This window comes from Abramis brama (genome assembly GCF_963993115.1).
Source record: "Abramis brama genome assembly, chromosome: 5".
Lineage (NCBI taxonomy): Eukaryota > Metazoa > Chordata > Actinopteri > Cypriniformes > Leuciscidae > Abramis > Abramis brama.
The window spans coordinates 6384070-6399744 of record NC_139967.1 but is presented as its reverse complement, the minus strand read 5'-3'; the positions used below and the strand labels follow the sequence as shown (position 1 = coordinate 6399744).

At 36.2% G+C, this 15675-nt stretch overlaps 2 protein-coding genes across 2 annotated transcripts in view; one reads left to right on the top strand and one right to left on the bottom strand.

Annotated features, from left to right (window-relative positions):
* Positions 1 to 15675, bottom strand: part of LOC311082737 (uncharacterized protein) — a 212721-nt gene that overhangs the window by 66510 nt on the left and 130536 nt on the right. The gene's annotated exons all lie outside the window — the stretch shown is intronic.
* The window catches only part of sh2b3 (SH2B adaptor protein 3), a 46920-nt gene that overhangs the window by 28025 nt on the left and 3220 nt on the right, over positions 1 to 15675 (top strand). Inside the window, exons 3-7 of the mRNA XM_084113794.1 lie at positions 5934 to 6038; positions 7735 to 7829; positions 10807 to 10892; positions 11277 to 11491; positions 12253 to 12424. Coding sequence (XP_083969920.1) covers positions 5934 to 6038; positions 7735 to 7829; positions 10807 to 10892; positions 11277 to 11491; positions 12253 to 12424 — 673 coding nt within the window. The remainder of the gene's footprint in view (positions 1 to 5933; positions 6039 to 7734; positions 7830 to 10806; positions 10893 to 11276; positions 11492 to 12252; positions 12425 to 15675) is intronic.

Here is a 15675-nt window from a genome sequence, read left to right as displayed (position 1 = left end):
AAGGTAAATCTTTTCATTACTACTGGACCTGCCAGTTTGCTAAGTTCCAAATGATTATTAAACAGCAAGCACAGAATATGCAAAAGTGGCAGCCCTTTCGGCGCACTCAGTGTCCGAATTCACTCATTCGTTTAATTAATAATAATAATAATTCGTTACATTTTTATAGCACTTTTCTTAGCACTCAAAGCACTTTACATAGAAAGGGGGGGAAATCTCCTCAACCACCACCAATGTGCAGCATCCACCTGGATGATGCGACAGCAGCCATATTGCACCAGAACGCCCACCACACACCGGCTAATTGGTGGAGAGGAGACAGAGTGATAGAGCCAATCAGTATTTATGGGGATTATTAGGAGGCCATGATGGACAGAGGTCAATGTCCAAATTTGGCCAGGATGCCGGGCTTACACCCCTAGTCTTTTGAAGGAATTTTTAATGACCACAGAGAGTCAGGACCTCGGTTTAACGTCTCATCATGACTCCTTCTACTGGATTATATTAGTGGAGTAAGGTAGGGAAGAGTGAATGACAGCTTAGGTGTGTTCGATTTGAAGCAGTGCTGCACAGAAATGATCGGTGTGTGACATCAAAGTAGAGCGAAACCTGTCTCTAATCGCTCTCGCGGGACTACACCGACAGATCTGCGCAGCACCGCTTCAAGTCGAACACGCCTAACTTCTTGCTTTGTCCCTGAATGAATCAGTCGTTTTGAACAAATCGTGTGACTGAATGATTCAATGACTCACTCGTTGGGGGAATGATTTGTCGCCATCTAAAAGTATCAAAAGTATAATTACATTTTTTACCATAATTAAATTTTTCTGTATTTATATTGCGTGCCTGCGTTCCACCATGCTGCAAGAAAGACTGTCCGTGTACTTGCTGTCATTACGCAACGTTATGAGATTGCTGGATTAGTGTTGTCAAAAGTGGTGACTACGGTACCAAGTCAGTACTGAAATATAAAAAATGTGACGATACCAGCATTTCCCTCTAGCATTGTGAGCGCAGTTGAAAAGCAGATGATGGACGGATCCGCCGATAGACGCCTGCTTTCGAACGCTCCTGTATACCTGTGTAAGCTCTCAGTGAAGACATGTTTTTGAAGCGTTGATCATTAGGGGCTTTCGCACCTGATAGTTCTAGGAACTAGCCACCAGGATGGTTCCCCCAAGAACTAATGGTTCCCTTAGGAACGTTTTCAGGTTGCATTCGCACCGCCAGTAGGAACTCTGAACTGACGTAAGATGCGCTTGTTGTCGTGACTTTTATTTTGACGGTGCTGAGCCTGAGCCATACAGTGCTCGCATTCTCCATGTTCATTATTTTACGATCTGTCTAAAGTCCTGTCTAATACGTTATTATATAGAACTGTTACACAAAGAAAGTAGACAGTATATGAAAAGTTATAAGCGTATGCCGTGTGGTTGATGTCCAGTGTTGCTGAGCAGAAATGCATAATCATGTTTCTCTCGGTCCACTTAAAGTTGCGTTGGATTTTCTCCTCAGCGTAAAGGTTAAGAGACCCATCTATCACTAGTTTCCATGTTCGTAGAGTTAGTTTGTGGAGTAAATATATAGGCTGTAATCAGCTTTTTTTTTTAAATGGCGGGTGCTGGTGTTTCGCGTGCGTTCGGCCAATCAGTGAACACTAATGTCACGGATAGTTCCTATAGTGCTGGTTTAGACCCTACTCTGAAGTAGGAGCTAAATTAGTTCCTCTAAAATGAGTTCCTAGAACTAAAATCGTTCCTAGTTCCTGCGGTGAGAACACGACAAAAAACGGGTACTTTCGCCAATAGTTCTGGGAACTATGAAGAGGTTCATCCGGTGCGAAAGCCCTTATTGTAGCCAATCACAGACATATATGTTGAGCTCGTGAACGCAATGGTCAATCAGAGGTGTTTAAGAATCCATTCAATAGTGGGGAAATGCTGGTATAGTCACATTTTTAAAATGGAAACAAAGTCGGCACTTTTGACAACACTATGCTGGATAAGGATAAACTTGTCAGAGCTGTTGCAAATTTTTATTATACATGTATAACATTGTTAAATATAGCAGAGGTTAATTGCAGTCGCATTGCATACAATGTTTTTGTCTGACTTTTTTCCTCATTGGGTGGGCGGTCTCCGACTGTTTCGTTGAATAGGGCCTCTGAATTGCTGAAAGGCCATCTCTGGATCACAGCAGAACATCTCTGAGACATCTCTTCCTAATGTCAAGTCACCTTTATTTATATAGTGCTTTATACAATACAGATTGTTTCAAAGCAGCTTTACAGTGATAGGAAAATGATGCATGTCGGATGTTGTTCACCTGAAGTTAGTTCAGTTTTGATTCACTTCCGTTCTAAAGATCATCAATTATTAAATTACTTAATTTCATCTATAAAGCAGTTCTGCAAAAAATCAAAAGATGAAGTCATTATCCAGCTCAGTTCTCATACAACAGCGTCAGTACAGTCAGATCAATAACATTGTTGAATATTAATTGATTCCTAGTGTCATTGTGTGTTGTCAGCGACATGTTGTTTCTGGATTCCTTTTGCGTTTTGTTATTTCTAATTTCATTTTGTGACTCATTTTGAAAGGTTGTTCTGAGAATGTGAGTAAAAGCAAAAGTAACAATTAGGAAGTGGAGTTATTCAGATGAATGGCATGGCTGTTTGTTGTGGCATTTTAATTTGCTCTCACACACAAACACGTGCACAATTAAACAGTGTTTAATGCGGTAACACCAAAGAACATCTGTGACTTGAAATGAAACTTTTTAATGTGACGATGAGCCATGAAATCTTTCCACAATATACAAAAACAGGATTTTAAACGGATCAGGTGAATAATAAATCGACTGTGATGTGGCCATCTCATGCGTCTCCACATGGACTGCCAACATTGAAACTCAAGTTGTCTCGACTCAGAGTCGCAGGAAATGCATTACAGAGTTGTGTCAGAAAAACAGATAAACAGCATTCTACACAGCCTAGCAAAATGTTTGTATTGTGTAGAGCGAGGGTGAATATCCAGCCTCTGACAAGCAGAAACAGGGGCCAAATATGGTCATAGAAATCGAGCTAATGCGAATTTCTTCGTTTTTCGCTCTTTGGTTTAAGAGCCGTCATGATTTGTCACACTCGGCAGTATTTAGTTTAGACTAGAGTCTAATTCCTGAAGTCATTTCACAACAGGGTTTAGGAAGCTAGTTTGAAAGTGTAGCTTGCTTAAATTATTCATAGCTTAAAAATAGTCAAGCTATATATAAAAAAAAAAAATGATATACTCCACAAGCTACTAAACAGTATCTAACCATCTAACCACCCTGATGCTACTAGACAATATCTTTTTGAAAAGTATGATTGCAATGATAGCCATGCATATTTTTCTGGCACAAAAACAATGAAGGTATTTGAATGAGTGAGATTAAAACGAGATTAAAACCTTCTTTTGACTGTTTTTGATATGCATCACATTTGCTCCAGCCACTATATGTTCCATGTGCGCTTAAAATGATTTTCTCTATAAATATGATTAATTGGTCATATTTAAATCATATTTTATATCCTTACGCTAAAGCTAACTCATGATGCTTCTGGTTTATGACTTACTGCATCTTCTGCTTGTATGGTATGTATACTAGTGTACATAGTGTGTAGTGTAAATCATTTTTTGTTCATTAGCGTATGGTACTAGTTTTAATCATCTTTTGTTCATAACAGTATTTATACTAATTTGAACCATCTTTTGTTTGTAATCATATGTATACTAGTTTTTTGTAACCGTATACTACTAGTAGCCTATACTAGTTTAAATAATCTTTTGTTTGTATACTTATACTAGTTTTAATCATCTTTTGTTGGTATGTTTATTAGTTTCATCTTTTACATGCATATACTAGTTTAAACGATATTCATTCGTCTTTTCTTTGCAATCATGTGTATATTACCGTAGTTTTAATTGTCTTTTTTTGAAAAGGTATGTTTGCTAGGTTTAATAATCTTTTTTCTTTTTTTTTTTTTGATTATTAAACCTTGCAAACATGTATACTAGTTTTAATCATCTTTTGTATGTAGCAGTATGCATACTAGCTTAAGTTATCTTTTGTTTACTTCATAACCATATGTATACTAGTTTAAATTATATATTAATTTCACTAACCTATTGTTTACAACTGTATACTACTAGTTTAAATCATTGTTTGTTTGTAACCATATGTATAGTACACAAAAAAATGATTGTGACTTTAATGGTTAAATACCGTTAATTATTTAACAGTAAGTTTCCTTACTACAGTATGTATGGTGAAGTACGGTGTGTGTCTCATCACCACTGGTTTTTAGTGGTTGTCAGTGTCAGCTGCCAGTGTTTTATTTATTTTTTTACAGTGTAGTTTTAATAAACATATGTATACCCACTACCAGCCATAACATTCAAACTGTGAACAAGTTATTGCACTGTAAAAAGTGAACAGTTGGATCAACTTAAAAAAATTACTTCAATTGGTAACACCTAAAGAAATTAAGTTTTCTCAACTTAAATGATCACGTTTTTCACGATAAAATGTGATAATTTAAGTTGAGAAAACTTAATTTCTTTAGGTGTTACCAATTGAAGTAGCCTAATTTTTTTAAGTTGATCCAACTGTTCACTTTTTACAGTGTGTACAATGTGTTAATGTTCAGTGATGATGGAGAACCTGAAATTGACATTTAACAGTTTCAGACATACTAACATCCAGCAATTTGTAGTAAATCTTAGTTGACAGAGAAGCTGATTGGTCTGTGGTTCGTGAACTTCCACGACCTCAACGCTGATTCTCGGAAACCGACTTCTTGAGTATTCAAATATATTATAGAATTGCTTTTGTGGAAATCCGCTCCGTAAGTTTAGCAGCCTTCATGCATTTGCCTTGGCGAACATAATTGGAGAAGAGAAACAAGTCATCTGCTTTACTGTTTGTGTGTGTGTGGTGTTTAATACTTCAATAACTTCTTGTTCTCCTGGAATTAGAGCAGAAGTGTGCAAATGTGCATGCATATGCATGTGGACGTGAATGAGTCAGTGGTGTTTTCTCCTCTCCTCTCTGTGTGAGGGTTGACTGCCGTTCAAAGAGGAAGGCTTGTAGTATTACGGCACCGTTACTTTGGCACAAGCCAGAGCGTGTGAAGCTATTTTAAGCCGTGATTTAGCCTGACTCACTCAAAATGACAGATTTAGTTTGAGAGAGAAAGAGCTTCTTCATTTCTAAATTCTAAATCTGAATACATGCTGGAAATTCCTGCAGCTCAGAGCGTCCGGATTCATTTGCAGCTCTCACAACTTCCCGGAATCCGCTCTCATTTTTTCCCAAGGAGATTTAGTGTGTGTGTGAGTGTGTATATGTGTGTATGTAGGCGTAGGTCGAAGGTTTCAGATCACGGGTCGTAGCTCTATTCTCTCTTAATTTCCAGATGAACATTCTTAGCTAATCCCAGTAGAACAAGAAAATCATCCCCCTCTCGTTTCCCTCTCTCTGCTCAAACCCACACTGGACGACATTCATGAAGTGTTTATCATCAATGACAGAGTTATTATTTGTCTGACTATTTGAGTGGTATATTATGTTTTATTGTCCTGTAAAGAAACTTGTTGGGTTTTGTTTCAGTATGAGAGTCCAAATCACAGTTTATTGCTCTGTGTAAAATCTTACATTTACTTGTATTCATATAGCAGACATTTTTATGAGCAACTCACAAATGAGAATAATGTAAGCAGAAGTGATCAATTCAAGCTACTGTACAACATTGAAATATGCATTTAAAGTATAAAGACATTAAACAGACACAATATAAACAGTAAAGGAGGTTTTGGAACTTGTAAAGACATGTTTCTAAAGACATTGTTATATGATTATATAAAGAGGTTTTGTTGCTTTTTTGTGTGTTTCAGGACTACAAAACGCCAAAGCTCACCGTACACTGTTCGGACATCAAAGAGATTCGACGCTGTAATCGCCTAGAGATGCCAGACAATATGAACACATTTGTCTTAAAGGTGAACGAAGACACACACTGGTTCATTTCATTGAAAAAACTATTATATACTGACAAGGCCGATTCATTTGGATGGTATTAGGCCATTTTAAGATGATCAACTTTGTCCTGATCTTCATAGTGCATGTCCTGTTTTTAGTAAATTTTTGTAAATATTGCATGCAAAAAATGTTAATTTAAATTGATTCAATTCATATATAATTATGAAATGTATACAGTGGGGTCCAAAAGTTTAACACCACATTGAAATTTGGTGAAATCCACAAGTTTATAGGACTTTCATGTTTTTTAAACACCTTATTATGAACGAATATGAAATATTTCAGATTATGCAGTATTTCTAGGTGACTAATCAAATGTCATTGATCAGGTGACTTTTTGTACAGACCAGATTATCTTTCTTTGAAGCTCGGGATGCTTCTTTGAACAAATCAAATCATGATGGAGAACGTGGTCATCATGTTTTACAATTAAAAAAAAAAAAAAAAACATTTGAAAATGGCAAAACAGAACCATTTTCACTTCTGGTCTCGGATCTTTAAAGCCCACTGTATTTGATATTTGAAAATGTGAGTCTTTTTTCTTTTTTTCTTTTTTTTTTTTGTAGATACAGAATATCTGATTCTGATTTCACAGTAATATACTGTATTACATTATTTTCACAAACCAAAATGTCTGTTTGTGAATCCAAGTTCTGTTTGTTGTCCCAAATGAAAAAGAAAAAAAAGTCTAGCACATAAAAGTTTACACCTGTTCTAATCTGTCTCAGGTTAATCTTGGGAGTCTCGTCGTTTCAGAGCTGGAAAGGAGAGCTCAGTCTTTGATTTTGCTTTTTTGCTTTTTGCTGAAGTCGTCATGATTAGTGGTCGACCAAAATGTTTTTTCCTTTGGTCTATGCTGATATCTAGAGAGCAAGGTGTCTGACAGCCGATATAAAGCAGATGAGTAGTCGATGGCAGCGCTCTGTGGTGTGACATGCTATTATCTATCTAAAACTATTCAAACAATCTTTACAATTACTATGCATTGCAGTTTTTATGGCCTCATGTTAATTGAGAGATACATGGAATAGTAGTTGTTATATATTTAAATAAAAGTAATTAAAATGGTGAAAATTGTGAATTTATATTTATTTATTTATATATGTGACTAGCTTGTCTACCAGTTTCTACCACTTTTCTACCAGTTATTAAATTATATTTATTTATATTTATATATATATATATATATATTAGGGATGCACGATATATATATATATATATATATATATATATATATATATATATATATATATATATATATATATATATATATATATATATATATATATATAAAGCTGTCTTATACATATTAAAGTAAATCTAAATCTAAATAAATAAATAGTAATTTAGAAAATGTAAAGTAGAACATGGTGTCAAGCTAGTCACATATATATATGTATTACAATTTATTACATATTATTTTTATTTTTATTGTAGCAAATGAGTTATTTTTTCAAATCTCACTTCAAATTCAATTAAAATATATCGTAAAACAGGACATGCCATTATTCTTTGGCAAAGCTGTCTTTAAACTGACACAACAACTCAACTACGGTTCATTAACTGATGCTGACAAACACAAAATGATCAGCCAAGTTCGTTTCTAAATCTTTTATCTTCTTGTGTTCTCTCCATTCTCTCTCTGTCTCTGCTCAGGTTACTGGCCATCCTCGTAGTTTTATATTTGAGGCGGATAATGAGCAGCAGGTGAGCTCCTGGACCACAGAGCTCCGGGAATGCATCACCAGCAGGTGAGAGCAGCGCTTTCTGCATTTGAGCTAAACTTACTTCTGAAGATTCCAGACATCTGTAAAAGTTCCTGACATTTCCCTACTGAGAAAACCCACTCACTTCCTCTCTCTCACACACACACACACACACACACACACACACACACACACACACACACACACACACGTCTGGTTCACTATCTTTGTGGGGACTCCATAGACATAATGGTTTTTATACTGTACAAACTGTATATTCTATCCCCTTACACTAACCCTACCCCTAAACCTACCCATCACCGAAAACTTTCTGCATTTTTACATTTTCAAAAAAATATAATTTAGTATGTTTATTAACCCATTTCCCTCATGGGGATCGCTGGCTGGTCCCCACAATGGAGGTGATCTCAGGTTTTACTATCCTTGTGGGGACATTTGGTTCCCACAATGTAATATAAACCAAACACACACACACACACACACACACATATTAGGTTTTCATGTTTTATTGGGACATTCCATAGGTGTAATGATTTTAATACTGTAAAAACTATATATTCTATTCCCTAAACCTACCCATAACAGAAAACCTTCTGCATTTTTACATTTTCAAAAAAAAATCACTTAGTCTGATTTATAAGCTGCTTTCCTCATGGGGACCAATACAATACCCCACAAGGTCAAGGGTTTTGGCATCTTTATGGGGACATTGTGTCTCTATAACATGAGGTTTACCAGGACTGCACACACACACACACAAAGGGTTACAAGCAGCTCTATTTTAACAAGACCCAACTTAGTACCAAAGAAATCCACAGAGTTTGATTTCTCATGTATTGTAGTAGTTTAAAAATATCTTAATATAGATATCACTCTGTTTGTTTACTTGCAGACATGTCCGTATATACCATCTGTGTGTATGTCTGTCATAGAAGGTGTGTTTGTGTGTGTGTGCACACGAATGTTTCATTTCCTTTTATTGGTGTGAGGGTACTGAGAACTCAAGCCTGTGTGAATATATCAATGTGAGTTTTAGGAAGAGAGAGAGAGTGAGGTCTTCCTGTTATTCTGATTACTAAGAATCTCAAGAACTCGACTCAGCACATCTCATGGCCTCCTTTCTCTCCATGCCCCCTGCTCTCTCGTTTTCTTCGCCTTGTTTTATTTTTCTTACGTTTCTTTCTTTTTTTTTCTTTTTTTTTTACCTTTACCCTTTTTTTTTTTTTTTTTTTGCTTGTCCAAGAATTACAAGACACATTTCCTGACTCGAACCAAAAGCTTTTGTGCTGCTCTCTCCCGCAACTTCCCCAAACGCCCCTCCCTGAGTCTTGCTTCTGCTCTCTTCCTCTGTTCTTTCCTTCATTTCGTCCCTGTAGGTTTCAAAGCGACGTCTGTTTTTCTGTCTAATAGCGTCTGTTCTCCTCTCAACCCAGTTTCTCGCTGTATTCAATGCATTCTTATTTGATTATTTGATTTATGTATTTATTTTCACAAATTCTCCCAGTTTTTCATGATAGATAGATAGAAAGAGAGTGAGATAATTAAAATAATATTAATATAATAAATCCTATATAGTTTAAACTAAATAAATAAATATTATTTATACATATGCACACACCCTGCGTGTGTGCATATGTATAAATAATATTTATTTATTTAGTTTAAGCTGGACAATGAACCTGAAACACTGGCCAGTGTAGTGCGAAGGTTTCACGTCATCACTGATTTTACATTCCATCAGTAAGAGTAGAGTGTGAAGGTGAACATCAGAGCAATAGCACAGCTGGACATAAACTATTGCAGTTCACACAACATAATGGGAGATATATCAGTTCAGAAGAGAGTGTTGGTGCTCTTCTCGCTGGCTCATCTGTGACCAGGATAGCAAGTCTTTGTGGTGTATCGAGAGCTGACAGAAGTAGAGGAAGAGGAAGGAGGTAACTGTCGACACTGTCCCATCTGAAAGGGATGTCCAGGTACTAACCCGGATTGTATCCAAAAACCACAGCTGCCCAACTTGGGATGCTATAGCCAAACCTTTGGTCACTCGTGCCAATGCCAAATGTTAGTTTCATTGGTGCCAACAGTGCAAATCTTGGGCTCAAACATGTATCGTTCTCTGATGTATCCACATTCACTCTCTTTCCCACATCTGTGGAAGTTACGGTCTGGAGAATCCCTAAAGAGTCCGAACACCCGGACTGTTGATGCCCAGAGTGAGACACGACGGTGGATCAGTGATGTTTGAGCTGTAATATCATGACATTCCCAACTGTGCTTGATGGACTACCGAACCGTTATGAAGGACCATGTGCACCTAATGTTTAAAACATTGTACCCTGAAGGTGGTGCCGTGTATCAGCATGATAATGTACCAATACACACAGCAACACTTGTGACAGAATGGTTTGATGAACATTACAAAGTGAAGTTGAACATCTCCCAAGGCCTGCACAGTCACCAGATCTAAAGATTTTTGAGCCACTTTGGGGTATTTTGGAGGAGAAAGTTCCAGTGTTCTGGAAGAGGAATGGGTCAGAATCCCTCTGGCCACTGTGAAGGACTTGTATCGGTCATTCCCAAGACAAACCGATGCTGTATTGGCCGCAAAAGGAAGCCCTATATATATATATATAAACCGTGTTAAATTCTTTAACATCTCTGTTTTGATTATTTGAAGAAATTTTACACAAAATTGAATTAAAAATGCAAATAACTTTCTATTTAAGCACATATAATATATGCGACAAAAGTGTAGTTTTAGGGCATAGTTTTAGGGCCTCTTATGGATCGCAAAAATATATATATAAAAAAAAAAAACGTTTATGTTACCACATGTGTTTGTTATACAAAGTTTCGCTTTTTTTAGTCATCAAACAATGTGGACGTACCTTAGCATACGTGATGTGATGTTATTGACAGTGTGACGTTGTGGGACCTCTTCATCATGCAATTAAAGAAGTTCATAGATGTTTACGCGAGTGTGTGTGTGTGATTCCAGGTCAGATAGTGTGGATGGAGAAGCGTTTCCTGTTAGTGACTCACTGAATGCAGTTCGCAGAGGGAGCACAGAGCCCAGCGGCCAGGGTGAGTCACGCACATACACACACATACACTTTCTCTCTTCCTGTCTTCTGTTTTTCTCTCTTATTGATATTAATGCAAGTACTCTAAACAGCTTCAAAAGCATTTGTTGTCAACTCGATCAAAACAGATCTTAATAACTGGTGTGAACGGGACCAAAACTCTGATTCTTTATTGTTCATGTGTTTTAGTTATACAGTTGAAACAGTGTCACAGTTACATTCGCTGCATAGATTTCCACTGCAACACATTTTCCATTCATTTTTATAAACTAGCATTTGAGATGAAACTATTTTGCATGATAATCGACCGCTTGCTTTAGGTAGAAAATCAGATGAGAGTCATATTCAGATGTCTGTAAACACACTGTCTCGTGTGCCTCCACAGCCTCTCTGGGATTTGGACTCACAGAGCACGCCTACAATAAAACGGATCACTTCCTGTCCTCTTACCCATGGTTCCACGGGCCCATATCACGTGTGCGGGCTGCCTACCTTGTACAGCATGCCGGGGTCAGCGGTCATGGGAACTTCCTGGTGAGACAGAGCGAGACACGGAGAGGAGACTATGTCCTCACGTTTAACTACCAGGGCAGAGCAAAGGTAATAATAACTCAACATCATCATTATCATGAATATTATTTTCATTAGGGATGTTCAGTATATCAGTCACCAAATGGTTATTGCTCAGTTTTGTGTTTAAATGTATTATTATTATTATTTTATATATTGTATTTTAGAATTTTTTGTTTTTATTTTAAAGGCATCATGTTTAGGCTACTACTGGAAGCAAATAATATCAGTGCTTATTTTTTCATATTGAGTCAGTATAATGTATTTCTGAGTGTTTCAAAAGCATTAAACAATTATTATTATTTTTTGTTTTTGTTTTTTTACTGTACATTATACCGTTTTGTGAAACACACACACTCAAAAAAGCCAGAATATTATATTTTCAATTTAATTTATGAAACTGTATCCCACAATGCAGTGCTCAACCTAATCTTCCATTTCCATTTTTTATATCTCTGTATTTATTATTATTAGACATTTTACACAAATTTTAAATAAAAATGCCAAATAATTTTCTTTCTATTTAAGTGCATTTAATATTTTATTCATTAAAAATCATTATATTTACTTAAATCTAAATGCATTAAAATAATGTAATATTTTATTAATTAAAACAACTATATTTACTTAAATATAAATACATCATTATAATGTAAGCATTACATTTAAAATTATTAACATAACATTTTCTGTTTGATCACTATTCACATCAATAGTACTGTTGCAAATTATTTTCTCTGTTTATTGTCAGTATTTATAATGCATTTTCCACTGTTTTTCTTCCTTTGCAGCATTTACGTCTATCTTTAACCGAATGGGGTCAGTGCCGTGTGCAGCACCTGCGTTTCCCATCAGTCATGGACATGCTGAATCACTTCCGCAACTGTCCGATCCCTCTGGAATGTGGCGCCGCACGTGACGTTACGTTGGCCAGTTATGTGCGGGTTAACCCCACTCACACAGGTGAGACTAGAGATATTTGCACATGTAAATATATACAATATAGCACAGCTTTTTAGCCGGTGTTATGAAACCCTGCTCCTAAGATGTGCAGTGTGAAACGATGCAGTGTTAGAATGTTATTACTAGATGCTTAACTAACAACCAATCGCATGCATGAATTCACGTGCTTTGCACCATCACAGAAACACACAGAAACTGTTAAATGGCGGCGTAAAACGCGTCAACTGGTGTGAAGAAGAGACTGTTTCATTCTCATCTTTATAGTCCATTAGTACAGTCTGCTAGAGGGCAACAGATCGCAGTTGATCCGTGATCCGTACGGATGAGGCCCGGTTCGGCACGCATGTGAATTGCGGATTAACTGTCAAGTTTAACCATCATAGAGTAAAAGTTTATCACGTGCACGTTTTTTTTTTTTCTTGACAATTTGCACATTCAAGAGATTTTAAACCATTCAAGCGCAAGAAGAGGTGACAAAGAACACCGAATTGATTCCTCTTTCGCGTCTCCTTGCACTTGAACGGACACATACACATCAAATTGTTAAAATACCCGTCTCAGCAAGTATTTTTGTTTACTCAGTCGGTTATGTCTTAAGTGAAATCAGATGTGTATGAGTATATTGATCCTCATGATGATTTAAGGTATATTGTCTTAAAGTGACAGCAGCCTATACAAATCTGCTGCTGTCTGTCATTTAATCAGTCCCTCCAGAAAAACGCGATTATGCGATTGCATAATTCAATGCATAATCAGCCAAAGTCATTTTTTCAAATACGCCACACTTTTGCTGCATAAATTGCCGATTTCCACGCGCAAAATATGCGGGGCTTGCATGATTTCATAATCCCCGCATTTTCGTTGCAAAAAAGTCGCATGTATCTTAGCAGAAAGTTGAAAAATGTTGCGTTTACTTCACACAAGAGCAGCCATTTCCCCTTGTTGCCATAGGAACGTTATGAAGTGATTTTGCATGTATATTGGTAGTATGTAAATTTACGTTACAGTAAGAGATTGCACTTTGTGCATTGGAAGCACTTATTTCAACAGAAGATGTCTGTTTTGTATAGCTACCTCTGTAAAACAGGAAGCACACATTTTATTTTTTTATATTTTATTTATTCATTTTTACAGAAGTTGTAGCATATTCCTTTTGTAAAGCTACAGAACTTGTTTGACTCATGAATGTTTTGTAAGTTTGAGCCATGTGTTTATTAAGGCTTAAATATTCCCAGCACTTTCTGTGATGTAGTATGCTTGCTTATCATAGGAAGTAATAAGAAACGACTCTTTACATTAAGGTAGTAGCCTAGTGAGAACAGGGTGTTTGGGGAATCACTTTTTTTTTTCTCTTTTTCATCAAACCGCAATTTTTGCAAGTTCCCGCAATTTCATTGCATAAATATCCCGCATATTCCATCGCATTTTTTAAGAAAACGGATTTTTGCACGCAACAATCACAAAAAAAACTCTGCATTTTTCTGGAAGGACTGTTTAATGTTAATTAAACAATAAAACACATCTTCAACAAAGATTAATCTATATTTAATTTATACAGTGAACACTATAGTGTTATTTTACAATTTACTGATTACATTTCTGTTCCTGAATACTACTGTTTTAACTTTATTTGTAACTTTGTTATATTGTATATATCTATGCTTGTAATTGGTGTATATGTTCTTATTTTATTACTGACTTTTATCTTTAATTTTTAATTATTAATTTTATTGCTGTGGTATCGATGTACTTAAAGTGGTCTTTTAGTAATAAATGAAAAGCAAAGTTACATTGCACCCCCTCCCCCCCCTTTTTTTTTTTTTTTTGCTGATCCGACATTAACCCAGGGTTTAGGAATGTATGTGTGAAACGTCAGTTCATGTGAATACCGAGGATTCATTGTTAACCCCGGGTTAAATTATGAGCATTGTGAAACATGGAGGAAGATAGCGCAGGATTAATGCAATTAATAATGCATTAATGCTTAATGCAAGCAATATAACATAAGTGCCGCCACGTGGAGTTCTGGAGGGGGGAAAAACTCACTTAAGCATCCTTTTGCACATACAATAAAGTGCAACAGATGTTTTCTTAGTAGACAAATTGATTTGAGTCATTTTTATATTTTAATGTAAACCATCTGATCGTAATTGTTATTATAAGTAAACATGTTTGATTTATTCACCAAAGCCAATTTTTTCACATATTTGGTGCTTGGCAAGAATTAATTTTGGGCTTATGTGTAATGTAATATATTGCAATGTAATGTGTGTAAACCACATTAAATCGCATAATAAAAATGTTTAAATAATCTTTGGCTAGTTTATGTGATCATACAAAGTAATAAAGGCACTGTTAAAATACAATATATAATGTTCGGGCAGCTGAGAACATGCATACAATTTCTTTTTTGTCTCAGTCTGTCACACACTTTGAGCTCGGCAGGAGCGTTTCCCTCTTGTGCTTTGTGGTTTAGATGGGTTTTAGTAGTTCTGAGAGACCTGACACAAGGAAACATGCACTCTCTCAAACACACACGCATCCATACACTTTTATGCATATCATCACGATTACAGACTAACCTGCCATCAAGTCTCTGTTTCCTGCTGTCCCACCCTCACAAGCTGTAATAATGTGGTCAAGCACAAACACACACATATACACGAAGCCTAATACCATGTTTTATCACACACATTTACTAACATGCTCTATTTTGTGCTCATACTTCAGTACACTTCAAGCACACACAACAATTACTGTGACACTTGCAGAGGGTGCAGATGTTGTAAATGTGAAGACGTTGCCCTCTATGGGATACAGGGAGCATCGTATGCTTGAGGAAATATTATTCAATCCAAGAAATAAAATGCTGGGGGGGGAAAAAGAAGTCGTCAAAACTAGTCAATCTATTTATGTGTAATATACTCTACCATTCAAAAGTTTGAGGTAGGTACGATTTTTTTTATATTTTAGAACGAAGCCTCTTATGTTCATTAAGGCTACATTTGTTTGATAAAAATATTGACTACTTTCTTACTGTATTTTACATCTTACATTAAATATTTCCATACAATGCTCCCTGTATCCCATAGAGGGCTTCGTCTTCACATTTACAACACCTGCACCCTGCAAATAGATTGACAGTGTTTTTTTATTCCTGTGATGCAAAGCTGAATTCTCAGCATCATTACTCCAGTCTTCAGTGTCACATGATCCTTCAGAAATCATTCTAATATGATGATTTCATGCTT